The sequence below is a fragment of the Heloderma suspectum genome, chromosome 3 (assembly GCF_057233095.1).
Source record: "Heloderma suspectum isolate Gila_16-S chromosome 3, 16-S_ref, whole genome shotgun sequence".
In the NCBI taxonomy this organism is placed as follows: Eukaryota; Metazoa; Chordata; class Lepidosauria; order Squamata; family Helodermatidae; genus Heloderma; species Heloderma suspectum.
The window spans coordinates 320,482,067-320,509,775 of record NC_139460.1 but is presented as its reverse complement, the minus strand read 5'-3'; the positions used below and the strand labels follow the sequence as shown (position 1 = coordinate 320,509,775).

The 27,709-nt window shown below is 49.6% G+C and overlaps 2 protein-coding genes across 3 annotated transcripts in view; both read right to left on the bottom strand.

Annotated features, from left to right (window-relative positions):
- Positions 1-11,133: 11,133 nt before the first annotated feature.
- On the bottom strand, positions 11,134-18,829 carry LOC146351624 (mitochondrial ubiquitin ligase activator of nfkb 1-A-like). Of its 2 annotated transcripts, none has more exons than XM_084847639.1 (5): positions 18,699-18,829; positions 17,981-18,116; positions 16,875-16,962; positions 14,655-14,775; positions 11,134-12,430 (listed from the first exon to the last, which is right to left on the bottom strand). In XM_084847639.1, the coding sequence occupies exons 2-5, from the start codon at positions 18,095-18,097 to the stop codon at positions 11,710-11,712; spliced, it is 1,047 nt and encodes a 348-aa protein (XP_084703765.1). In that variant the 5' UTR covers positions 18,098-18,116; positions 18,699-18,829; the 3' UTR covers positions 11,134-11,709. The 2 variants fall into 2 exon arrangements, with proteins under 2 accessions (XP_084703765.1, XP_084703766.1); XM_084847640.1 differs by having other exon boundaries at positions 18,799-18,829.
- A 3,071-nt stretch (positions 18,830-21,900) lies between these two features.
- ECE2 (endothelin converting enzyme 2) overlaps positions 21,901-27,709 on the bottom strand; it is a 73,838-nt gene continuing 68,029 nt past the window's right edge. Inside the window, exon 19 of the mRNA XM_084847637.1 lies at positions 21,901-26,100. Coding sequence (XP_084703763.1) covers positions 25,924-26,100 — 177 coding nt within the window. The 3' untranslated portion in view covers positions 21,901-25,923. The remainder of the gene's footprint in view (positions 26,101-27,709) is intronic.

The following is a 27,709-nucleotide window of genomic DNA, read 5'->3' as shown; positions in this document are numbered from 1 at the left end:
AGAGAGCTTGATGCATTGAGCAAAGTTCTATTTAGGGCTCAATCCTATGCATGATTAGATAGAAAAATTCCAACAACTTCCAGCTTTCCCCAGCCAGCCATGCTCGCTGGAGAATGCTGGGAGTTGTAGGACTGTTTTATGTCTAAACATACACAGGTTTGCAACCATGCACAGTGAAGATCCCCAGAGATTATTGCTAGGGTTAGTCTGCAACTTGCCAACTTAGCCTTGCTAAGACAACATTCCCTCTGGTTTGTATGCATAGTCAGAAATCTGTATTTTGGATCTTGAGGTAACAACGCCCAGTGCCTTTCCTCCTCTTGAATTTGCTTCAGCTTCACAACAGCTCTTCCCCTGTGTAAACAAAGGCAAGGATGCAGGGATAGAAATGGCTGCCATCACTGGGATAAGTGACTGTGTAAACCAGCCTTCCCCAACCTGGTGTCCTCCAGATGTGCTCAATTGCAATCCCATCATTCCCAGCCAATATGGCCATTGCATAGACTGGCTGGAGTTGATGAACATTGCAGTCCAGTGGCTCTGTGGGGAACTGAGTTGGGGAAAACAGGTGTAAACAGTTCCTGGACCAAATTTGGGAAGAATCCAAGGGGTGCATCTCAAGAGCCTTTGCAATGTCACAGAGGATGCTGGGGGTGCAATCCTAAGACTGTGTGACACATATGTCTTCTTTGGCACCACCACCCCATATTGGTGCAAAGAAGCAATTGCTTGCACTACTCGCAAAATCAGCCAGTTCTTATTATGGCGTAAACTTTCATAGAGTGTTTCCATCAGGTGTGTGAAGCAGAGTGAGGACGTTAGTTATATAGACAGAGCTCTGTCTGTCTGTCTGTCTGTCTGTCTAGATCTATCTATCATCTGCCTCTCTATATGCAAATGCTGCTAGCATTCTACAAACACAGGCACATGTTCATGACTGCTATGAGCACGCCACTCCCTGCCACTCCAAACCAATGCCCAAGTCAAGCATGTGAAGGTACAATGGAATTCCCACAGCCCCAAACTGCATCCCATGTGCGAGTTTGCTTGTTCTGCAGTTGGTGTGGATGAACTTCATGTTTCAGATTCTTAGCAGTGGGTGCAAAAATGTGCAAATATTCAGATTTTCTAGTCATCAGTATGGATTGCACAACCCATGTACCAAATTGCAGATGTCTAGCTAATGTGGAGGGGCCTTCATCACGTTCCACATTTCTAAGGAAGAATGGCATAGAATGTACCTCTTGCAGATTGTTCTAGTAACAAGCTGTCTTGGACTCGGTTTGTACCAAACACCCTATGGAAATATCCACACAAGTGTGGTTGCACCATGAGTCCATCAGTCTGCCATGAGCATATTTACATCAGTAAATGAAGCTTGCAGGGCATAAATGCATGTCCTGGACTGCTAGTGAGAAGCCCCCCACCCCCAAATCATAGCATGACTAACAAAAGTCCATTAAGAAGGTCCAGATCTTCTGCAGCATAACATCCCATCCTAATCCTATACATGGCCCAGCTTACTCTGTTGGAATGCTAGCCTCTGCTATGAGGTTATGACCAGGTTTTGACAATTAGATGTAAAAATGTCCAATTTTTAGTTTCCTGGAAATCCGTTTGTCTCAAGTTATGTCCCTACTAAATTTCAACTTTCTAGGTGGCCTAGAAGTACAGTAACCGTCTTGGCGTATACGTCTCACCCTCTGTTTGTGGGGGGAGACTTATAAATGTCTGTCAGCCTTTTCTAGTAAGCCAAATGCCTTAGACTAAGTAGCTACCAAGTTTCAGCTTTCTGGGTAGCCTGGAAGTACTTTAACCATTTGGGGTACACAATGAGTCTTCCATTTTGATGCAGCAATACACAAATGTCATTGCCCCTTCCCCACCCTTTTCAGGTTGTTCTAACAACTACAGAGTCATGGGCTGTGTGTTTATCTAATGATGGCTTCCCAGCTGGTATAGAAGTAGCATAATATTTGGGGGTACATTTCAAGACCACTATTCTGTAGGAAAAATATCCAGTTTTCGGAATGTTCCAGTAATTGGGGGGCCCTGGATTATGCATGTACCAAATTCTAGGGCTTAAGCTTTGTGAAGAAACAGTGTATTTTATTTGTTTGTTTATGGCTTGTTATATTTATATATTCTTGAGTTGCCTCCGAGTCAAGTTATAATGTAACTGAGTAAGCCAGAGCCTAGCTTTGCTACTGTGTATTGGGCATAAAACAGTAGTAGCTGCCTTGGTTATGGTTGCTATGGAAGGGTGGCTTCAAGCTGATTTTCTGAAAATAACTAGGTGGAGAAGCTACTTTTGGATTGGTCAGGAGGGCCATCAAATATTTATTTATTTATTTATTACATTTATATCCCACCTTTTTTCCTCCTTAAGGAACCCAAAGTGGCATACATAATTCTCCTCCTCCTCCTCCATTTTATCCTCACGACAACAACCCTGTGAGGTGGGTTGGGCTGAGAGTCTGTGACTGGCCCAAAGTCACCCAGTGAGCTTCCACGGCCGAGTGAGGACTAGAACCCGGATCTCCCGACTCCCAGTCCAACGCTAGCCACTACACCACACTGGCTCTCAAATATGATTGGCAGTTAGATATTCCGTAAGGAACATGATTTGCCAGAGGTTCTGCCCAGGAGATTTTTAAAAGTTCATTAGGTCGGAAGTTGGAGGACAGTTAATGGGTGAGGAGAGTGGGGGAAGATGGCTGGAGGCTGAAGGGAGAAGAACGCAGAGAAACGCAGGGAAATGAGAAAGTCGGTCTGAGAGAACTGGAATTTGGAGCTGGTGGCTAAGGAGAGGAGGCAGGGCTGTGAGGTTGTGGTGAAGCTTCAAGAAGGCAGGAGAGGCCAGCACCAGAAGGCTTCAGGCGGAGGTCTGACCAGGGGGAACTCCAATGAGTAGTCCTTGGAAATGGATCATTCTAGAAGCCAGAAGCAGCAGGAAGAGCTGGTAGCAGAGGAAGACTTGTTGTTGTTGTTGTTGTTCAGTCGTTCAGTCGTGTCCGACTCTTCGTGACCCCATGGACCATAGCACGCCAGGCCTTCCTGTCCTGCGCTCTCTCCCGGAGCGTGCTCAAGTTCATATTCATTGCATCCGTGATGCTATCTAGCCATCTCATCCTCTGCCGTCCCCTTCTCCTTTTGCCTTCAGTCTTTCCCAGCATCAGGGTCTTTTCCAGGGAGTTTTCTCTTCGCATTAGGTGGCCAAAATATTGGAGCTTCAGCTTCATTATCTGTCCTTCCAATGAGCACTCAGGGTTGATTTCCTTTAGGATGGACTGATTTGACCTCCTTGCAGTCCAGGGCACTCGTAAGCGTCTTCTCCAGCACCACAGTTCGAAAGCATCAATTCTTCGGCGCTCAGCCTTCCTTATAGTCCAGCTCTCACAGCCATACATTACTACTGGGAAAACCATAGCTTTGATTAGACGGACCTTTGTCGGCAAGGTGATGTCTCTGCTTCTTACTATGCTGTCTAGGTTGGCCATAGCTTTCCTCCCAAGGAGCAAGCGTCTTTTAATTTCATGGCTACAGTCACCATCTGCGGTGATCTTGGAGCCCAAGAAAGTAAAATCTGTCACTGCTTCCATTTCTTCCCCTTCTATATGCCAGGAAGTGATAGGGCCAGATGACATGATCTTCGTTTTTTTAATGTTGAGTTTCAAACCAGCTTTTGCACTCTCCTCTTTCACCCTCAACAAGAGGCTCTTGAGATCCTCTTCACTTTCTGCCATTAGGGTGGTATCGTCTGCATATCGGAGGTTGTTGATAATTCTCCCGGCAATCTTAATTCCGACCTCTGATTCATCCAGCCCGGCATTTCTCATGAGAGGAAGACTACTGTGTGGTATCTGTTCCTGGTTGTGAGAATTGCTGGGGTGGAGTTTAGGGAAATCTGGTCTGAGGGAAATGCTATTGAGAGCTTATTTAGCTGGCCAAGACTTCTGTTACTTATTGGGAACAGTAATCAAAGATAGCTAAGTACATTTAAGCAATCCCATCCTATTATTTGAAAAGTAATACATTATCCCTTGTGTAAATAATTCCCTTAATAAATATCTTAATTTTGTTCGTCTTATGAGCCTGTCTCTAGTGGTGGTCTCAATCCCATGCCTCCACCATAGGAACCAGACTACTGGGTTTCTAGATGGTACAGAGGGCAACGATTAAAGGGTTTTATGGTTCAAAGCCTTGTGGCAGGGAATTCAATTGATCAAAGTCTCAAAAGCTTTAATAAGGGCATTATAGGCAGGATACCCTATATTGCTCTTCCACAAGCTTATAGGGAAGTATTCTCCCATAGGAGCCAGATTTTAAGATCAAGTGAGGTCCTTTTCTCTGTCCCACCACCATTGCAGGCACATCTCTTTTCTATTTTTGCCCTCTGTGCCCATTTATATTTGCCAGCTGAGTATATCTGATAGGGACATGTGCAAGGCCCTTCTTGGTGGATGCTCCCAGGCTCTGGAACTCATTGACAAGGAAGGCCAGGTTAGCTTTGTCTTTGTTTTGTCCTTCTGCTGATAGGCAAAGATTCCGCCGCCACCACCTCCTCCTCCCCCTCCCCCTCTTCTTCTTGCTGAAGTAGGTTTTAACAGGTGCATGGTGTTTATATCTTTTTTGTTTGTAATTATAATGTATTTTATCATATTTTATTGTTGGCCACCTTGACCTCTCTTTGTAGCTGAAAGACAGGGTATAAATTTAATAAATAATGTAAGTTAAGTACCCCAACAGTTTTAACAGCCCCATGAGTCAGTGAGTGAATTAATGTGCAATCCTATGCATCTTTAGACTGAAAAAAAGGCCTACAGTTCCCAGCATGCTCCAGCCAGCAAGGGTGGCTGGGGCATGCTGGGAGTTGTTGGACTTTTTCCAGTCTAAACATGAATAGGATTGAACCCTAGGCCAGTGAGACCCAAGTATCTATCTATCCATGTACTCTCAGCATCACAAGCACACATAACAACAGAAGCTTGTGGATGCCCAGGTTAAATTCCCTGGCTAAAGGAATCCTGGGCAGTTTGTATAATTGGATTCAAAACAGCTTCTTCTTTTCCCTATTGAACTAATGAAGGGTTTTTGCCTCTTCCTACTTTTTCTTAGGCAGCTCTTGATATGAAGATGTGTCCATAGAAATCCAGATCCACTACCTTTTGTTGTTGTTCAGTCGTTCAGTCGTGTTCGACTCTTCGTGACCCCATGGACCATAGCACGCCAGGCCTTCCTGTCCTGCGCTCTCTCCCAGAGCGTGCTCAAGTTCATATTCATTGCATCCGTGATGCTATCTAGCCATTTCATCCTCTGCCGTCCCCTTCTCCTTTTGCCTTCAGTCTTTCCCAGCATCAGGGTCTTTTCCAGGGAGTTTTCTCTTCGCATTAGGTGGCCAAAATATTGGAGCTTCAGCTTCATTATCTGTCCTTCCAATGAGCACTCAGGGTTGATTTCCTTTAGGATGGACTGATTTGACCTCCTTGCAGTCCAGGGCACTCGTAAGAGTCTTCTCCAGCACCACAGTTCGAAAGCATCAATTCTTCGGCGCTCAGCCTTCCTTATAGTCCAGCTCTCACAGCCATACATTACTACTGGGAAAACCATAGCTTTGATTAGACGGACCTTTGTCGGCAAGGTGATGTCTCTGCTTCTTACTATGCTGTCTAGGTTGGCCATAGCTTTCCTCCCAAGGAGCAAGCGTCTTTTAATTTCATGGCTACAGTCACCGTCTGCGGTGATCTTGGAGCCCAAGAAAGTAAAATCTGTCACTGCTTCCATTTCTTCCCCTTCTATATGCCAGGAAGTGATGGGGCCAGATGCCATGATCTTCGTTTTTTTAATGTTGAGTTTCAAACCAGCTTTTGCACTCTCCTCTTTCACCCTCAACAAGAGGCTCTTGAGATCCTCTTCGCTTTCTGCCATTAGGGTGGTATCGTCTGCATATCGGAGGTTGTTGATAATTCTCCCTTGATAATTCTCCACTACCTTTGCCCACCCCCATTTTCTGCAAAGGCTGTCCTTGCTCCGCCTGCCAGAGACAGCTGGCACGGGCCTATCAGCCGACAGATGTTCCTTGTCGGATGTTGCCCTTTCCACCTCAGCCACACAAATGCAAAATCAGCTTCTCTCCGATCTTCACAGGGCCAGTGTGCCAGAGTGAGAGGCTCCTACACAAGGCACAAAGGAGACCCTTCAATCAACAATGAAAAATAGAGCTGAAAAGTATTTAGTATAGTAATAACCTACATTTGCATAGCCTATCACGTCAAAAAACAGGGACGCAAATGGCGTAGTGGGCACCATTTGCGGCTGTAAAGCTGGTAGATTAGCCTAAATGCAGCTGTAAATGGCAGCATTTAGGCTAATCTACCAGCTTTATGGCCGCAAATGGCACCCACTACACCATTTGCGTCCGGAGACTTACTTTGCACAGCGATACAGCACAGCAATGGCTGCCGGCTGTATTGACATTCGCCAGTGATATGGAGCAGGTGGCCAGCTCCGCAGGATTGACACAGAGACGGATCTGACCCGGACAGATTCCAGGGGGAGGCGGAGGTGAATGCTCCATTCTGCCACAGACTCCAGGGGAAGTCTGTGGTGGAATTCTCTGCCATCCCTAAGTCCTATGCATGTTTAGAAAGAAAAAGTCCTACAACTCCCAGCATTCCATGGCCAGCTCTTTTCTTTCTGTCTAAACATACATAGGATTGCAACCTTAGGGCATCTTGCTAAATGCTCATAACCAAAATGAAGATGGAAATGATTAACAAAATGATTTACATCGCTATGGAGAGACACCCATTTACAATGGGTGCCTGCTTTTTTAGGGGAGTGGGTGGGTTCCATCACACCTGAAATAATAAACCTGCCTTTCCCATCCTGTTGCCCTCCAGATCTGTTGCACTGGGAGCTGTAGTCCAACACATCTGGAGGACAGCAGATTGGGGAAGGCAGTAATAAAGTCATAGTCCCTCCCACAGCGTGTGCTTAAGCCAGGGCTTCTCCCCTTTCAAGCTTGTACTGCCTTCTGTGCTCTCTCTCCACCTTAATCCCAGCACCAAACCATCTGTTTCATAGGTGAGCATTCAGAGATCTTTGTGCAAAGTTGTGTGCATCCAGCCTGTTATAGCTGTGTGGGGAATGGGTATGTGGACTGGGGCAATAAACCATCTCTGATCTCTCTGATGCTCCCACCCCCTCAGTCTGAGCTCACTTATTTCCACTTTGGGATGACAGGGTTATTGATGGGGGGGGGGAGAGACAACCCCCCCTCCTGTATCCCATGATTTGAGAATCACTGGCATTACCCTCAGCAGTGGATACTTCTTGCCCTTAACACGGTACCCAGTTCACATCAATTCCTGTATCGCTTCCATTTTGCCTACATTTTTCTACAATCTGAATAGCTTGTTCTAAAACTGTGAGCAAACTGACAAGCCTTTAAAGAATATCAAGACAAGGAAAATCTGAGCACTGATGCAGTAGTGTCTAAACAGGAGCTGGGAAGTCCCTGGCTCAAATCTCACCCCTGGTACAAGCTCACTAGGAGTGCAATCCTACATACGTTCATACAAAAAAAAGCCCTACAACTCCCAGCATGCCACAGCCAACGTGGCTGGCTGAGGCATGCTGGGAATTGTAGGACTTTCTTCTATCTAAACATGCATAGGATTGCACCCTAGATGGCTTTAGATAAGCCACGATCTCTCAACCTTAACCCCCACATGCCCCCGTTTCTTATATGGGATAACAATACTGTCCCATCATAAAGGCAGTGTATATGGTTTGGGGAGATAATGCTTTGACACCAAGTGGTTTATATAAGCCCGTTGTTGTGCGTAGGGAGACCAAGACGAGAACCTGTACAGTGTGTTCACGATAACCTCTAGCTCAATCTTCCCGAACTTGGCCCCCTCCAGATGTGTTGGACTACAACTCCCAGCCAGCGGAACAATGCTGGCCAGGGATGATAGCATTTGTAGTTCATGGGCTGGATGTGCCTGATTTCATCTGATCTTGGAAGCTAAGCAGGGTCAGCCCTGGTTAGTACTTGGATGGGAAACCGCCTGGGAATCAGGCTTCCTGCATTGAGCAGGAGGTTGGACTAGATGGTCTTGTAGGCCCCTTACAACCCTATGATTCTATGATATACACAAATTCTATGATAACACATCTGAAGGGCACCAGGTTGGGGAAGGCCCATCTAGATAGAAGATGGGGCCCTGGCTGCTAAGCTCAGCACATCAACATTGTAGTTGAGCCTCCAGCCAGTGTTACAAGGATTGGGACCACCCCAGCTTCTGCATTTGTCTCTTTCTATCCCTGGATGCCACCTGGACTTGGTCCATTGATTTTACTTGCTTGCAGATTCTTACCTGCTTGTGGTGGGTGCTACCAAGAGGCTTGAGAGGCCTTTTTTGAGGTGTCTCAAATTTAAAAGGTGTTTTGAAAGCACACAACTCAAGCTGGTTCAGGAAATGTGGTATATATGTCTAAGCTCTCTTCACCAAACCAATCCTTTTTCATTGCTTTTTCATTGTCCCTTTTGCGGCTGGGCTCTGTGCACAAGGAGGCTGCTGCCGCCGCCTCCCTCTTCCGAACCAATTTGATCATGTGGCTTAGAAATTTGTGTTTAAAAAACAAACCCCCGGCATCTACAATGGGAATAATTAGGTAAATTGGCCTAGCCTTGTTTAACTCGCACGCCTCTTCTTCAGTTGTTCTTTGGAGGGTTTTTTGCTGTTTCGCTTGAGCTGAAGCAAGCATGAGGAAGAGGGGCTAGGAAGGAGCTCAGGGATGCTGAGTCAACTCTGCGCTGGATGACTTTTTCGTAGCCAGCTGGGGGCATCATGAGTTTGCACCACCAGAAAGCCAAATGGTAAGCTGCCTGAAGTTGTTCTCCATTTCCTTTGCACTATACCTAACCTCACCCTCAAACCCCACTTTATTATACTGCCTGTTTTTGCTTTCAAGCCTAATTTAGGCCCCAAACTGAGCTGCACAGCAAATAAGGGCAAGTTCATCTCTTCCTGTTCTCCGCAGCCTCTGCGGAGAAGCCTCAATGGCTAGGCAGGGAGGGAGAGGAAGAAATCCGCCCCCCATTAATACTAGACCCCAGGGTCAACCCATGAGGCTGAACAGTGGGAGACTCCGGGAAGATAAAAAGTGCATACACTATGGAATTCTCTAATACAAGGTACAGTGGTGGCCACCAACTCGGATGGCTTTAAAAGGACATTAGACAAATTCAAGGAAGCTATCAACAGTCCCTCATTCTGACTGCTATAGGCTAACTCCAGTATCAGAGGCAGTATGCCTTTGTAGACCGGTTGCTATGGAACACCAACAGGAGGGTGCTATTGCAGTCATGACCTGCTTGTGGGCACCCCAGAAGCATCTCGATGGCCACTCTGGGAACAGAATGCTGGACTGGGTAAGCCTTTGGTCTGATCCAGCAGGGCTCTTATATTTTTAGGTCTGTGTTGCCATATAGCAAGCCCCTGCCATAGCGAGTTCCTCCTGGTGCAAAGGGGGCACCCATCCGTTCTCCAGGACACCAACAGAGTTGGTTGGCAAAAGCTAAAGAGAAAGGCGTGTAGGCCAAACCCACTGCTCTTCAGGGAGTTTGAAGGCACCCAGCTGCAGCTGCCTACATGATCATGAGCAGGGGCTGCACTGGTATTCTCAGACCCCCACTTACACGTTACCACCCACAGGGTTAGGGAAGAAGGCTGAGTTGCATGTCACATCACATGCTAACAAGCCCCTGGCCCATCAGTAGGTGAAGCCTGGCATGCCACCAGCATGGTGTGTAACCACACAGATCCTTCCTGAATGTGAGGGGGGGTCAGGGCAGAAGAGAGACAAAGATGTTACCTAGGGCAGCCGGGAAGCAAGCAGAGAGGCTCAAGTAACGTGTAAATGGGGCCAGAGAGGGAGGGACAGATGAGGTTGTGCTTCCCTCTGTGTTGTACAAAAAAACCCAGGTTGCACTTAGCTGGGACTGGTCCTTGAGGCGTGGTCGCAGCAGCACCACCTCCGTTTTGGAGCCTGCCTCTGTCTAAGCTGGGGCTCTCCACACCTGCTCCCATCTGCCGAGGACCTTGAGTTCACCCAAGCAAGAGTGTTGAGGGTGGCAAAATTTCACGAGGAGACCCAGGAGTTCTTTGGGAGCCACCCTCGGCACCTCTCATCTCTCACATTTGTGCTGTCTATTTCTTATATTCTAAACATGCAGCACATCCCTTGGGAATCTTTTGTCCACCCTTCCTCTCCTCAACATCTATTCTACTGGTGCTTAGATTAAAGAGACAAGACAAGCTTTGATGGATTTGTCAATTTATCAATAAACCTTGATTCCACAGTCACGGCATGCAGCTCCATCAAGCACCGCTGGGTGCTCTGCTCAGCCACAGAGCAGGGCACAATCTACAGGCAAGGCAAAGCAAGGCTAAGGCAACTCACAAAGCCCCTGCAATCCATCCAGGGCTTGACGCTGATAATCTTGAGGGAAAGGCAGACGAGGGAGGCAGCCAGTGTCAGCAAGGTATCAGCCAAAGGTACTGAACAACCTGTCAGACATTCATCAACAGTCTGATCGACTTTCTGCCTCTAGCACTTGCATAGGAAGGGGGAAGAGATCCCAGCGATTCCAGGATGACTGCCAGCAATTCGTGATTGAACAGAATCTGCTGGTTAGCGATGGGCCGACTCAAGGAAAAGGAACTGGCCTGAGCTCAGTCGCAGAAGGATACCCACAAGGGAGTCAGGCTGGAGTACAATTGACACATTTCCCCTAGAGCCGCCTGCAAGAGCATGCCTGCTTCAAGTCGATCCTTGCTTGCCCCATCCCCACCTGGGCTTCCGCAGAGGATCACTTGTGGGCTGATTTAAATACCCCGAAGTTGTGGCAGCTAAAAAGCTGCTCCCCGTGGCGGATGCTACATTGAAAAGCCTCTCACTCAAATATGAGCCCCTGCCAGCAGTCACCAGAGCCTGCAGCCTAACCAGCAGCCCCCCTGCCCCCCGCAGCATTTTCATTGACCTGGATGTGGCCAAAAGAGAGAGATAGTCTATAAAAACAGAGCTGCACCATGAAAATTAAATCAGGCCTAAAGTGTAACGTAAGAACAGGCAGCCCCTCCAAACAGTTTTTTTTTTTTTAAATTGCTGCCTTTACCCACTGTGCCCCACCCTCTTCTGGTCACAACCAAAGACAGAGGCAAGGAGTTCTCAGCCCGAGTCGGAGGAGGTGGCTTGGGATGGGACTTTGCTCAGATTCCAGGAGTCAGGAAACACAAGTTGAGGCTGAAGATCTTCACCTGCTGCTGTATCGTTAAGATCCTCTTGATGTGTTCAAGGTTTCCTGTTCCAGGTTTCCACATGGACACGACAGGCTGGAGAAGCTCAGGGGTCTCTCTCACCCCTCTGGGCAGAACATCCCGCAAGATCAGCACAACTCAGAGCTCCTCAGCGCTCCTTCCAGCTAGCAGGGCTGGGCTGAAGGCCCAGATGAGCTTTCTTACAATATCAGCTTTGGACATACCTCGTAGCGGTAAGAATCCAGGGGAGCGGGAGTGGGGGCGGGGGGGGGAAGAGGATGGGCGCCTGCCGCTAACCTCTAGTGGCAAAGCTTGCAGCCCTCCGCCACTAAAGGGCCTGGCCCGCAGAGGGCATTCTAACACTGTCCGGGCTCTTCCGCTAGGCCTGGTAGAGGGGAACCACGCGGTCGATGGCGCTCCTGCAGATGGGGCAGGTGCGGCTGGGCAAGGCCTGGAAGCAGCGGAAGCAACAGCAGACGTGGCCGCAGGGCAGCAGGACGCACTCGCGGAGGCTGGTCAGGCAGATGACGCAGGCATTTTTAGGCAGCTCTTCGGGCTGGTCAGTGCTCCTGTGCCGCAAGAGTTCTTCGAATTCCTGCCGCTGTGCCTCCCGCTGCTGTGCCAGCCGGTGGAGCCGGTAGGCTCGGCAGAGGGCGCGGAAGACAACGGCCGTGGCTGCCAAGCTGCACAGCAGGGCGGCCCACTTCCAGAAGCTGCTGACTGACTGCAGGTCGGCCAGCAGCGCCTGCCAGTCGCCCAGGCGCAGGAAGTAGCCCGTGCCGTCGGCCGGGGGCTGCAGGTGGAGGGAGCCGTCCGGGTGCACCACCAGCTCGCCCAGGCCAGTCAGGCTGCTCCCCACCAAGAGCATCTCCTCCGTCTCCAGGAAGCCCTTGGGCTTCTCCCCGCTCAGGTACTGGCTGAGCAGGTCTGTGAAGCCGTGGGAGGTCTGCTGGAAGCGCTCGTACACCATCTCCAGGGGCAGCTCGGCGGCCTGGAGAGGCAACTCCACGCTCACCTGCCCCGCTGCCTTGCCGCTGGGGGCGGCCAGGACAAAAGGCACGGAGTGCACCTGCTCCAACACCACCCGCTCACTGTCGGTCCTGCAACGAGACGAGAGCCCTGAGAGCAGAGGCCACGGGCAGGGCCCCTGAGGGAGCCACGCTCGGAGAGACCCGGGAGCTCCCCTGAGCAACGTGCAGACCTCACTACGGAACACCTGATGCCCGGTGGCCAGGTCCGCACCCTCACCATTTGCACACCTCACGCTCACTCCAGCCTTAGGGTGCGGGAGCCATAGTACAGATATCGTGCCTCAGCATGGAATTGGATTACAAGTGAAACCCTGGCTGCCAGACGCCAGAGCTATGCATATTCTGCATTTCAAAAAGCAAAAGCAAATTCTGCATTCTGTCAGCAGCTTCCATCATGCAAATGAAGTGAAACATTTCCTTAGTTTTGCACAATTTATTCTGTGTTTGCTAATGCTGGGAAGGGGCGTCAAGCTGAGCAGGGCATCGAAGCCTTGTTCATTGGAAAACATACTTTGGCTACCTCTGAGTTGTCAGCATTTATTGCTTCAGATATCTGCAAATATACTGACAGCACCATAAGGGCTAGAAGCATGCTTAGAATAAATAAATAACCTTGCTCTTTGGAAGCCTCTCCACAGCTCAGTGTGAACCTGAGGGATTCTCCCCACCCTTCTCTGGGCTGGGAGGAATCTTTTGTGTTAAGCTGCGGAGAAGCATCTGAAGTAAGAAGATGCCTCGATGTTTTGCAAGTCTCTTTGTAATTCAGTGCTCACAGCATCAAGCCCACCCCAACTCAAAGGCGTTGGAGAGGAGGCTGTGGCTTGCCCCTACAGTTGGGAAACTCAGCATGATATCACATGTTTCATCACCAAGAACAACACATTTTCCCTGTGATGATAGCTTGGCCAAGGCTTTTGCAAGACCTATTTTAATATTAACTCCTGGATGCCACACTTGTGCCTTACTATGGGCTGTAGCAGGCACAATAAAAGTTAGTTCATCTTCTATAAGAATAAGGCAGCGTAAGGCTTGTTGCTCAAGATCTACCAGACTGATTTTGCCCATTTTTGTTTGACACTGAAGCTTGAGCAGTGTAGATGTGCAGAAAATTTAGAAAGTTCAAACAAGTCCAAAGCTCAAGTTTTAATAGAAATTAATTTCCTTTGCAACCAACAAGCAGGGCAGCCCCTCCACCAGCTGGATAACGGACTGCCTTGCTCAGCCAATCAGTGTGGTGCAAAGGTGGGCCCCGGGCACAGTTATGCAGTTAGGCCATCGCTACCAGCGGGGAGGGGGAAGGGGATGGAGATAGTCAATCGGGGTGTGTGAGGGAGGGGGCAGGGCCACACCGCATGCAAATTTTGGAGAGGGGATTCATTATGCATGAGCCACATTTGCATTATTCATCAGCCCCTCTGTGAGGGGACTGAGGGGAAAAAAATTGGGAAACGAGCAGGACTACTTGCACCCATGGCGACATGGGCTTTACACAGCAACCAAAATGGCCTCTTTTCATGTCCCTGCTGTCTCACGAAGCAGAAATTGCAAGGGAATGTGCAAGGGGGCATGGATCACTTAGAACCCGCAATTAGCCAGAGTGATCTGCTAGATTCTGCTATCAGCATCTCAAGAATCTCATTATTAAAAACAAAAGCGAGCCCCCAATAATGTTGGGGTTTCAAAATCAAGTTTCTAGACCTTAAGCTAGGCTTGAAAGTGTGCAGACTGTGGCTAGTAACATTTCAGTAGCCAAACTCTGAACAGGTCAGGACTGAACAGAATTTCCAGAAATCAAGGCACTAGGCTTCAGGGCCATAACACTGCTTCTCGTCCATCCCCATGACTAGCAGGAGGATTATAAACCAATGTACGCACAGAATACAGCATTTCTTGGCACATAATTTGGGCTACCTTGGTGCAGACATTTTGCTCTCTATTTTGTAATGCAAGATATACACGGCCCTGTTTATAGGTCAAATTGAGCCCCTGGAATAGCACCTGAATACAACTGCAGCAGGCCAGCACACCCAACCCCCACCAACTCTATCCTTGAAATGGCCTCATGAACAGCAGGGCTGGGCAGAAGATCTCCCAGTGTTTTGGACTTCAACTCCCAGAAGCTCCTGGCAGCATGGTCAATGGTCAGAAATGTTCGGAGTTGAAGTCCAAAACGTCTGGAGATCTACTTTCTGCCCACCCAGATATACAGCACAGGGCAGAAGATGCCAGCAAAAGGTATTGACTCAGAACCCCTGGCTGCACTCTGATATTTCTCTTCCCAGCTCTTGCTCACCAGCTCCGAGCTAAGCTGTTCCAGATCAGCCGATGCTCCTTTAGCACCAGTCTCTCGATCACTCCCTGCAGTTCCTGGTGGTATGGGCTGGTCAGAGCCACATCAGCTGGCTGGACCACTCCTAAAGGGGGAGAGAGAGTGAGATGTTTGGAGGTGTCTGTCACCGATCCCATGTACCAGGTACTAGAGCTGAAACAAAGCTGTACTGTACTGGGTTTTAGCAGCTGAAATGACAAAAGATGGCAGTTCTGTATTATGAACACTTTTTCCCCTTGCCTCTAACTACCCTGTAATGGTGCTTTCCACTACAGCTGGGGCACGGAATACTGTGAAAAATGGAATTTTGTGGAGGGGATGCTGGTTTTTATTGTTTGTACTTTGAGCATTTTGACAAATTATAAATACTCTGACAAATTATAAATAATTTTAAAATTCTCAGGTTGTCACTCTGAGCTTAACATCCCATATTTTGGATCTTTTTTAAAAAATGTAGCATTATGAATTTGGAGCAAAAGTTCTGTTGTGTGTGTTTGTGTATACTGGGTTTCTGATATCTAAAGATCAAATCTGAAATTTAACATTTTCATAATTTTATAAGTTACATCAAATCTCAAATACTGAGCAAAATTTCATTTGAGCTTTATACTGGGTTTATTCGGGGGTGGGAGAAAGGGCAAAAGAAGGCTATTTCTACCAACACTCGACACACGTTCTGGCTTCGTTCTGAAATGCTAAACTCTGGCTTTTAATAGTTGAGAAGCCAAGAAATGAAAAAACAGAGACCAAGAGCGGATCATGGGTTAGTCAAGACATACAGAGGCGTATAAGCAAACTAGCTCGAAGTGGGCTAGATGAAACAACGATCCGGTGGATCCACAGTTGGCTACAGAATCGGACTCAAAGAGTGCTTATCAATGGGACCTTCTCCAACTGGGGAGAGGTAACGAGTGGGGTACCGCAGGGCTCAGTCCTGGGCCCAGTGCTCTTCAACATTTTTATTAATGACTTGGAGGAGGAGGTGCAGGGAATGCTGATCAAATTTGCAGATGACACAAAATTGGGTGGGATAGCTAATACTTTGGAAGACAGAAACAAAATTCAAAGTGATCTTGATAGGCTGGAGCGCTGGGCAGAAAACAACAGAATGGCATTTAATAGGGACAAATGCCAAGTTCTGCACCTAGGAAAAAGAAACCAAATGCACAGTTACAAGATGGGGAATACGTGGCTCAACCACACTACGAGCGAGAAGGATCTTGGAATTGTCGTCGATCACAAGCTGAATATGAGCCAACAATGTGATGTGGCTGCAAAAAAGGCAAATGCTATTTTGGGCTGCATTAATAGAAGCATCGCTTCCAAATCCCGGGAAGTACTAGTTCCCCTCTACTCAGCACTGGTTAGGCCTCATCTGGAGTACTGTGTCCAGTTCTGGGCACCACACTTTAAGAAGGATGCAGACAAGCTGGAGAGGGTTCAAAGGAGGGCAACAAAGATGATCAGGGGACTGGAAACAAAGCCCTATGAAGAGAGACTGAAAGAACTGGGCATGTTTAGCCTTGAGAAGAGAAGACTGAGGGGAGATATGATAGCACTCTTCAAGTACTTGAAAGGTTGTCACAGAGAAGAAGGCCAGGATCTCTTCTTGATCATCCCAGAGTGCAGGACACGGAATAATGGGCTCAAGTTACAGGAAGCCAGATTCCGGCTGAACATCAGGAAAAACTTCCTGAGTGTCAGAGCAATACAGCAATGGAACCAATTACCTGGGGAGGTGGTGGGCTCTCCCACACTGGAGGCCTTTAAGACGAGGCTGGACAGCCATTTGTCAGGGATGCTCTGACTTGGATTCCTGCATTGAGCAGGGGGTTGGACTCGATGGCCTTGTAGGCCCCTTCCAACCCTACTATTCTATGATTCTTCTATGATTCTATAACTCCCAACAGAGACCTGCCATCCAGTGCTTTTCTCGTTTAGAAAAACCTCTCTGCTTGGTCACCTGGAGACAATTCCTGCTCACGATAGGTAACCTGGCAAAGACCTACCTACAAACCAGCAGATAATTGCTGTTTCTTCTAGAAGAATTTGCACAAAAAGGTTTGGTGCAGCATCCAGAACCCCTCAACTGTGAATGCAATGGGAAGGGATTGGCGTGCTGTGTAACTGGCCTGCCAGCTTCCATTTTCAAATTAAGGCAAGCAAATCTTGCCAGCCTCTTACCTTCAATGGCAACATACTGCAGGCAGCCGCTGCCTGTGGCAGAGAGAATGCTGGGAAGACTGGCACTGACTTGAAGCTTTGGAGCCTCCTGTATAAGAGAGGAAAAAAGAATGATAACATATATAGAAGAGACAATCCATCTGAAAGATGGGGTGCTGTGAAATCCTGGGTTCAAATATCCCCTTAGCCACAAATTCTCCAGGAAGCCTTTGACAATTCACTGTCTCATAAGAGTTGCCTTACTGGATCAGACCAGAGGCCTGGCATTCAATGGCCTCTGGCCTGGCATTCAATATCCAGGAACAGCTGCCAAATTGCCTCTGGGAAGCACAAATGCCCCCTATCTGTACTCTGAACACAGAGGTAACTTGGCAAATAGCCATCTGTAGGCCTCTCTTCCGCCATTAATTTATCTACCCTTTTCTAAGGCCATTGAAGTTAGCAGCCATCGCCAGATCCTGGGGTAATGAGGTCTGTAGCCCTCTTGCCCACCAAGAGGTCTAGCATTATTGGGGAGGGGGGATTTTCTCTATTCGTTCTCTTGGCCTCAGCACCCCACGCCCCCGATCTACAATATGGGGACTGAATAACACTGGCCCACCCTACAAGGCAATTTAAGGATGACTGAGATAATAGACAGACAGGGTGGTGTAGTGGCTAGAGTGTTGGACTAGGAGTTGAGAGACCTGGGTTCTAGTCCCCACTCGGCCATGGAAGCTCACTGGGTGACTTTAGGCCAGTCACAGACTCTCAGGCCAGCCTACTTCACAGGGTTGCTGTTGTGAGGATAAAATGGAGGAGGAGGATTATGTATGCTGCCTTGGGTTCCTTCAGGAGGAAAAAAGGCAGGATAGAAATGTAATAAATAAATAAATAAATAAGAAGTGCTTTGAAGACTTGAAATACTTTGTATAAAAGCTATATCAGCCTTCCCCAAGCTGGTGAACTCCAGATGTGCTGTACTGCAACTCCCATCAGCCCCAGCCAGGAATGATGGGAGTTTGCTGTCCAACACATTTGGAGGCCATGAGCTTGGGGAAGGCTATGCTAAATATTCCTCTGACCTAGTCTCCCAAGAGCGAGAGGCAAGCTGTACAATGGCATACCTGGATCTTGGCCATCACCTTGGCCTTCTTCCTGTGCAGGTAATAAAAGAGGCCTGAGAAGGCCAGGCTGGATCCCAAACACAGCAGCTCTCCCGGCGTGAGGGGCAAAGCATCCATCAGAGCTGCTTTGCTGTGGCTGCAAGAGAAGCAGAGCCAGAGGCTGAGCGACACAGGGAAGGGGAGATGCGTCATCACGAGCCAGGTACCCAGATGGGGAATAGCGAGGCGCAAGGACCCACGGGCTAGCGGGATCGGCGTAGGGATGGGCAACTCCATGCTCTGGGGCCAAATCCAGAAGGCGTGCGGCCAATCCAGGCGCAAGGCAGCGGGCGTGAGAGGAGGGCCTTTTGTGGCAACACGGCTGGCTGGCTTGCAAGCCGCTTCTGGGCGAGGGAACCGGAGCCTTCCGCAAAGCAACCTGGCTCTCTTCACAAAGCCCCTCTCCGGGAGGACTGCTCGCTGACCGCGCATCTGGTCGCTCCAGCAAGTTTGCATTGAACAAGCCAGACTGGGCGACAGAAGGGGCTAAAGGCTGGCAGGCCCGGCGGCGGCGAAGGGCGCCTCAGGGCTTCCCAGTGCTGGATCTGCGGGGAAAGAAATGCCGGGGCTTCCATCTCCTTCAGGCCCGGCCTCCGACAAAGCAGCGCCACTCTGCACATGCTCGGGGGCACCGTCGCCTCGCTACTCCATGTCTCCCAGGGCTGAGAGGCCTACGCACCAGCACACGCCGCAGGGCACGGGGCGAGGCTCAGCGGGGGCTAACGAGCGCCCACCTCCCGGCGCGGGAGCCACCGCCCCTCTCCCCGATCCCGACTTGCCTCCCCTTCCGCGGCGGAACCACAGAGCTCTGGAGCCGGGCGGGGCGCCAGCGGCCGCTCGCCGCCGCGATGGCGCACGGGACACGAAGTCCGCCGGCCGCCCAGCCCGCGTCGCGCCGCGGCAGACGTCCTTCGGCTTAAAGACTGCGGCTCCCAGCATGCTCTGCTCCAAAACGGGGGCCCGCGACGTCCAACGGCGACTCGCTCGGCGGAGTCTTCTCAACCCCGGCACGCACCGCGGCGGCTCGCGGGACGGTCTTGGGACCCGCAGATCCCCGTAGCGCCGAATTTGGCCACGAGGGTGCGCAATTGAGCCGCGGCGCCTTTGGAGGGCCGCGCGTGGAGCGCAGCGCTGCCTAGTGAAGACGGGCTGCGGCGTGCAAGGGGCGCCGTTGCCGCCGCTTTGCTTGCGTGTGCGGCTTATCTCGTTCATTTCTCTTCGGGTTTGCATTGTGATGTTTACTGGGGGTTATTGTATTGGGCCGCGGTGGCTTAGTGGTTAAGACGCTGAACCGCAGACCGGAAGGCCGGCAGGTCAGCAGTTCGAGACCCGAGTGCCGCGTGACGGAGTGAACTCCCGTCTTCAGTCCCAGCTGCTGCCAACCTAGCAGTTCGAAAGCAAGAAATTGCAAGTAGAGAAATAGATACCGCCTCGGCAGGAAAGGTGACAGCGCTCCGTGCGCTTCGGTGTTGAGTCATGCTGGCCGCATGACCACGGAAGCGTCTTCGGACAGCGCTGGCTCTTCGGCTTAGAAACGGGGATGAGCACCGCACCCTAGAGTCCGGCACGACTGGTTGGGGACACCTTTACCTTTATTGTATTTACTGGGGGTTATTGTATTGGGCCGCGGTGGCTTAGTGGTTAAGACGCTGAACCGCAGACCGGAAGGCCGGCAGGTCAGCAGTTCGAGACCCGAGTGCCGCGTGACGGAGTGAACTCCCGTCTTCAGTCCCAGCTGCTGCCAACCTAGCAGTTCGAAAGCAAGAAATTGCAAGTAGAGAAATAGATACCGCCTCGGCAGGAAAGGTGACAGCGCTCCGTGCGCTTCGGTGTTGAGTCATGCTGGCCGCATGACCACGGAAGCGTCTTCGGACAGCGCTGGCTCTTCGGCTTAGAAACGGGGATGAGCACCGCACCCTAGAGTCCGGCACGACTGGTTGGGGACACCTTTACCTTTATTGTATTTACTGGGGGTTATTGTATTGGGCCGCGGTGGCTTAGTGGTTAAGACGCTGAACTGCAGACCGGAAGGTTGGCAGCAGTTCGAGACCCGAGTGCCGCGTGACGGAGTGAGCTCCCGGCTTCAGTCCCAGCTGCTGCCAACCTAGCAGTTCGAAAGCAAGAAATTGCAAGTAGAGAAATAGGTGCCGCCTCGGCGGGAAAGGTAACAGCGTTCCGTGCACCTCGGTGTTCAGTCATGCCGGCCACATGGCCACGGAAGCGTCTTCGGACAGCGCTGGCTCTTCGGCTTAGAAACGGGGATGAGCGCCGCACCCTAGAGTCCGGCACGACTGGTTGGGGACACCTTTACCTTTATTGTATTTACTGGGGGTTATTGTATTGGGCCGCGGTGGCTTAGTGGTTAAGACGCTGAACTGCAGACCGGAAGGTTGGCAGCAGTTCGAGACCCGAGTGCCGCGTGACGGAGTGAGCTCCCGGCTTCAGTCCCAGCTGCTGCCAACCTAGCAGTTCGAAAGCAAGAAATTGCAAGTAGAGAAATAGGTGCCGCCTCGGCGGGAAAGGTAACAGCGTTCCGTGCACCTCGGTGTTCAGTCATGCCGGCCACATGGCCACGGAAGCGTCTTCGGACAGCGCTGGCTCTTCGGCTTAGAAACGGGGATGAGCGCCGCACCCTAGAGTCCGGCACGACTGGTTGGGGACACCTTTACCTTTATTGTATTTACTGGGGGTTATTGTATTGGGCCGCGGTGGCTTAGTGGTTAAGACGCTGAACTGCAGACCGGAAGGTTGGCAGCAGTTCGAGACCCGAGTGCCGCGTGACGGAGTGAGCTCCCGGCTTCAGTCCCAGCTCCTGCCAACCTAGCAGTTCGAAAGCAAGAAATTGCAAGTAGAGAAATAGGTGCCGCCTCGGCGGGAAAGGTAACAGCGTTCCGTGCACCTCGGTGTTCAGTCATGCCGGCCACATGGCCACGGAAGCGTCTTCGGACAGCGCTGGCTCTTCGGCTTAGAAACGGGGATGAGCGCCGCACCCTAGAGTCCGGCATGACTGGTTGGGGACACCTTTACCTTTATTGTATTTACTGGGGGTTATTGTATTGGGCCGCGGTGGCTTAGTGGTTAAGACGCTGAACTGCAGACCGGAAGGTTGGCAGCAGTTCGAGACCCGAGTGCCGCGTGACGGAGTGAGCTCCCGGCTTCAGTCCCAGCTCCTGCCAACCTAGCAGTTCGAAAGCAAGAAATTGCAAGTAGAGAAATAGGTGCCGCCTCGGCGGGAAAGGTAACAGCGTTCCGTGCACCTCGGTGTTCAGTCATGCCGGCCACATGGCCACGGAAGCGTCTTCGGACAGCGCTGGCTCTTCGGCTTAGAAACGGGGATGAGCACCGCTCCCTAGAGTCGGGCACGACTGGTTGGGGACACCTTTACCTTTATATTGTATTTAATATCAGACAACCCCTCCCGTACGCGGGCTTCAAAGGTGGCCAGTAAGTGCCATAAGCAAAACAAAAGTTACGGTTCAGCTCTGCTACTGCGTATGGCGTTGCTGCTATTTTAACCTGTACCCATGCGAGGGGAGAGACCTAACTAGTTCATCCTAGGTGCACGGTTAGCTAACCCGAGCGAAAGTGCCTCGAACGCAATGGGATTTTTTTTCTTCTCCTAACGAAGCATGCATCAGATTGGGGAGCACCTGCTGGTTTTATATCTTGCGTACTTCTGTGATTGTAAGCCACCCTTGGGCACTTTCAATGTAAAGGAGGGCTATAAATATTTTTAATGCCTGCATGCAATCCTGCTTTCCTGAAAATAAGCGCCACTGAAATCAGTGGTACTTCCTATGGAATTTGGGCAGGATTGCTGTGTAAAGGCTGGTAAAAAGCAAAGGTGTGCTGGCTGTAAGAAAAGTTCCAAAATCCGTGTTAGGGTAGTACCTTTATTAGGCCAACACAAAGGACACAAACTTCTGAGTTTTCCAGAACTCATCAGGCAGATTATAAACAAAGCATAACAAAAAAGTTGGGGAGGAGGAGGAAAATATTAATTGATGCTGAAGCAATGTAAACGGTGTTAAGATGACATGTGGAGAAGGCTACAGACGTTCATTTTGGCCTCTATGAGGTGCTGCACTTTTGAAAATATAAAATCCAGCCGCTACTCAGAAGTGTGGGATTTGTCTGCAGGAAGTCTGGAAACATAGGCTCACATCCTCTATAAAAGTTTAGCCTTGGGAGCCCTCCCTCCAGCCTCTGGGAAAAACTACCCTGCTGCCCAGTAGTCTGTCCATCACCCTATGTGAGAAAGGGGCACCAACTTAATACACTTTTTTTCCCTGCCGTTTTGGTCTTCAATTACCAGGTTGCAGCCTGACTAAGGTCAACACCAGCACTGCCACCATATGAACAGATGGTGACAAAAATTAAGAAGTGTGTCCCCAAATGCATGTGTGGGCTAAAGATGGGCTCCAAATTAGAAAAGGTTGAATACTGCTAATCTAAGGGACATATGCCCCTTTCACTTCGTTACAACAACCCTAAGAAGAAGGTTAGCTTAGGAGATGGAATGACCCAAGTTCACCCACTGTGCTATAGAGTTGTGGTCCAGAAGCATGAATTCCATCTGAACCTGGATCTCTCTGGTCAGAACCTAGCACTATCCACCATACCAGCTCTCGTGATAGCTTTTTAGCAAATGAAGTGGCATATAAATGTTAATAAATATAGCCTATCTCCACCAAAGGCTTAAACTGATGCAGTAGTCATTTCCTTTCCTAGGGCATCCTGGGAACTGTAACTTCTGTGAGGAAGACTTAGCAATGCAATCCTATACATGTCTACTCAAGAGTTATGCCTCAAGGAGGTTCAATGGACCTTACCCCCAGGTAAATGGGTATGAAATTGCAGTGTAAGGCTAACACAAAATACTCCGAATCCTCACCAACCTGCAATTCCAAGCATTCTTTATGGAAAGCTGTGTCAATGAAAAGTGGTACAAAACCAAGATGGCTCCTTGGTCTCAAGCCACCTAAGCTCAGAGGACACTTGTCCTGGGAACTGGGGAAGCACCAGAAGTTCTTTGGGAGAGATTGTGATTTCCGAGTTGCATCCAATGTTAGTCTATCTGAAGTCCCATTCATTTCAATGGGTTTAAGTAGGACTAACATTGCATCCATCACCAGGGCACAGCAGCAGGGAGCTACCGACAGTAGTATGCATATGTACATTGCAGGGGGAAAGTAGATCTGTGTTGGAGACCTGGAAGCTCTATTCCATACTGTGACATTGTGACTGCCAAGACCCACTAAAGAACCGTATTGCAAATTTCCTCACTACTTCTTAAGGGCAACTTTTCATTTAGGTCCCAGTTGGTGTGTACAAAGGGACTACTAGGTCAGTAGCAAAAGGCTAGCTGTGAGCATCACTTTGGCTTTGGAATTCAGGCGAGAATGCAGATCTGCCCCATTATCTCCCTGCTGTGCTTTATAATTGGTCAGAACTAAATGCTTTGCATTGATCCTGGACAAAACTAGATTGCTTTTCTTCTGCGAAGAAAAGGCTTTGAACTGAGCAGAAGGGCATGCATGGTCTCCTGCTTTCTAAAATATTCTAAATCATACTGAAAGTAAAGCATTCCTCATGACTGTGATGTTTGCATTGCAAGCCTTGCTACCTGAGATGCTTTTAGCTGGAGATGTCAGAGTTTGACCCTCTTACCTTCTGCGTGCAAAGCTATGGCCCCAACCCACTTCTATGGTATGAAGTGTTTTTCATCCTGCCTCACACCAACTTTCCAAGGCAAGTTAGGCAGAGAGAGCATGATTTGCCCAAGCCGCTCAGGCAAAGGTATAGTTCTCATCACCTTGTTCTTGGCCATACCACAGAAAATATTCCCTACACTTAGAAAACTAGCACATTGGTGAGAAGGCTCAGGTAGAACATTTCTCCCTGATGCAGTAGTTTTCTACATTCAGGGAATGCTTTTGTATGGGAAGCAGTCAACCACGTGAGCTCCTACTTGCAGCAGGCACAGGTGTATCGCTAGCCATGAGTGACGATTTGCCCCATCATCTGTCATGTGACTGTCCGAGCCGAAGGCTTCGCTTGCTGCACATGAGTGCCTACCCAGTTTCACCCTGGATTTCAAGCCTATTTGGAATCTAGGAAGCCATGTTTTACTGAGGCAGACCGTTGGTCCATCTAGCCCACTATTGTCGGCACTGATTGGCAGTGGAGATGCCAGGGATTGAACCTGGGACCTTTTGCATGCAAAGCAAGTGTTCTACCGCTGAGCCACGGCCCCTCCCTGCTAAAAGCAAGAGGCAGTGCTTACGTTCTCAGATTTCCCCCCCCCCATTTTTTCTTCACCACAGATATTTAAAGACCACTTAGAAATAATCAAGCGGAAACTGCTTTTAATCCGTTAAGTACACCAACAGAACCCCCACCCCACCCCCAAACACACACATACATACTCTCACACACTAATCCAAGGCACTAGTCCCCACCAAGCTCAGTAGATGGGAGCAAGTTTGGAATTTCTAAGCCAAGCTTGTTTGGAATTGATATGGAGCCTAGAAAAGGGTGAAAGGAAACATCTTGGAAGCAAGGCAGTCCCCACTCCTATCTCCCCCTCTCTCCTGTGATCAGAGTCTCCTAATGCCCAGCTGCCATGTGGCTCAAACAGGGTGTTATGCACCTGCCCAGCGATCTGATGGCAGGATTTGTCTTTGTGCAGGGGAATACGGAGTGGGAAGCTTGGTAGGTGCAACGCTAGCAAGGAGGAGGTACATTGTTCCACAGTGACTGGATGGGATTGTGCGTGCGCATGTGTGTGACGTCTCCCAGTGCGTTTGCTCCATATCTCAATCTAGCAAGAGAGGGCTTTCTCCTATACCAGAGCTGTGTTTCTTCTTTGGATTCTTGATCTGTAGGAAAATACAGGGCGGCATCCCTGTATCCTATTGCAGCCTGGAGCTCAGCCGGGCAATACTGTGTGTGGAGCCATCCAGACCTTAGCTATGCTCCAGCCGCTGAGCTGTGCAGGAGATTGTAATGGCTGCTAGCTGAGATGGCTTTATAAAGCAAGGTAAGACAAGTTTATGGAGGATCAGTCTACCAATGACTATTAGCTAAATGGACCTCCATGTTCAGAGGCAGACGGTGAAAACAAACCAAAGGGAGAGGAGCTGTTGCCTGCGTGCTCTGCTTGGAAGCTTCTCAGAAGCATCAGGCTGGCCTGTTGGAAACAGAATGCTCTGATACAGCAGGACCCTTCTGACTCATCCTGGGGCACCCCAAATTTCAAAGGCTCTCTTTTGGCCCCTTCAGCTTCCATAACTCTAGCCCCACCAAGTGGGTGAAGTCCCCCCACTGAATCAGCACTGCCAACCTCCAGGAACCACAGCCTCCAGGTGATTCAGGAGCTGATGGTATTCTCCTTTGTGGGGCCCCTTGACCCATCCCTGAAAATAACAGTTACCAAAGCCAAGCGACATCTGCTTTAGGGCTGCAGCTGATCTAAAGAAATGAAATAAACACGGTGTGGAGTCAGGGGTACCAGGCCACCAGTGCGGATCAGGGAGGCGTTTTCTGGTGAAGCTGAAGATGGGGAACTAAAGCTGAAGAAGCTGAGCTGGTGATTCTGTGCAGGGCCCATGGAGGGAGCGAGTGATGAAGAGAGCTAAGAGGGGTAAAGCTGTGCTTTTGCCCCTCCCTGCCCCAAGTGACATGGACTCAGCAGGGAGCACCGGGGAAGCTCACCTTTCTCCTGGTGCCAAAGGGGAAGGAGCTGCACTGACCAAAGCTGAAGAGGCAAGACTGCTAGCTGCTCCCCCGTGAGTGCGTGCCAGGGCTCCGCTCGGCTCCTGTGGGCTGGGTTGTGCAGGGGGCAGTTGTAGGTATGTACAGACTCCTGCCAGCGGCAGCCTCTCCTTGCTTTCTCTCTTTCTCTACCACACTTCGCAGTGCTTCCCAGGGTTCATGAGGGAGCCAACGGGACACTCAAAATGCTCCAGAAAGTCCTGGGAGTTGCTGAGGGTGCCGATGACCCGGAACTTGTCAGGGCTATGGGGGTCAGTCACCAGGCCCTCATGCGAGCTCTCTGGGGTGCGCACGGAACACCAAACCTGCACCAGGAAGGAGAAGGTTAGCATTAGCTCTGCAGAATAGCTAAGATGGGTTAAGTTGTATGCTGCTGGGGTTGGAAAGAGGTAGGACCAGGGATGGGGAAGGTGTGGCCCTCCAGATTTTGTGGGACTGCAGCTCCCATCATCTTGCACCGCTGGCTACGCTGGCTAGGGCTGCCTTCAGCTTCCTCATGGATCTAGGTCTCCCCCCACCAAGACACTAGCACTCCTGAGGCCTTCCCCATTCCACTAGGGCTGTAGGTGCTCCAGGTGTCTGCATTTGCCCCAAGCAAGGACAGGATTTGTTACCAGGTTCAGGACTCAGCACCCTGAGAAATTTGGCACATTCTCCCTCTCCTTTTTTTAAAGCAAACTTCTGTGCCCTTTGTACTGAGAAACACTTTGACAAGAACACACAAGTGGTTCCTTGTGAATCTCAGAAGTTGCGGTGCTGGGGGGCAGACTCAGCAGGAGTTTTAGCACCCTACCTACTTCCATGTCACTTCCAACAGCCAGCAGAACAGGGCTGCGATCCAAAGCACACCTGGGAAGTAAATTACACTGAACTCAGTGGAGCTATGAAGACCTACAACACCTTCTAGAACTAACACCAAAAAAAGATGTCCTCTTCATCATAGGAGATCGGAATGCTAAAGTAGGAAGTCAAGAAATCACCGGGATAACAGGCAGGCATGGCCTTGGTGTACAAAATGAAGCAGGACAAAAGCTAATAAGAGTTTTGCCAAGAGAACACGCTGATCATAGCAAACACTCTTTTCCAACAGCACAAGAGACGACTCTACACATGGACATCACCAGATGGTCAATATCGAAATCAGATTGATTATGTCCTTTGCAGCCAAAGATGGAGAAGCTCTATACAGTCAGTCAAAACAAGACCTGGAGCTGACTGTGGCTCAGATCATGAGGTTCTTGTTGCAAAATTTCAGCTTAAATTGAAGAACGTAGGGAAAACCACGAAACCATTCAGGTATGACCTCAATCATATCCCTTATGAATATACAGTGGAGGTGAGGAATAGATTTCAGGGATTAGACCTGATAGACAGAGTGCCTGAGGAACTATGGACGGAGGTCTGTAACATTGTTCAGGAGGCAGCAACTCAATCCATCCCAAAGAAAAAGAAATGCAAGAAAGCCAAGTGGCTGTGTGATGAGGCTTTACAAGTAGCTGAAGAAAGAAGGGAAGCGAAAAGCAAGGGAGAAAGGGGAAGATATATCCAACTGAATGCAGAGTTCCAGAGAATAGACAAAGAAGGCAGGGACCTAACAGAAGCAGATGAGAGTAAGAAGAGGTGGAAAGAATACACAGAAGAACTATACAGGAAAGATCTTAATGACCCTGATAGCCATGATAGTGCGGTCACTGAACTTGAGCCGGACATCCTCGAGAGTGAAGTCAAGTGGGCCTTAGGAAGCATTACTAACAACAAAGCTAGCGGAGATGACAGTATTCCAGCTGAGCTATATAAAATCCTAAAAGATGATGCTGTTAAAGTGCTTCATTCAATATGCCAACAAATCTGGAACACTCAACAGTGGCCACAAGACTGGAAAAGGTCAGTTTACATTCCAATTCCAAAGAAGGG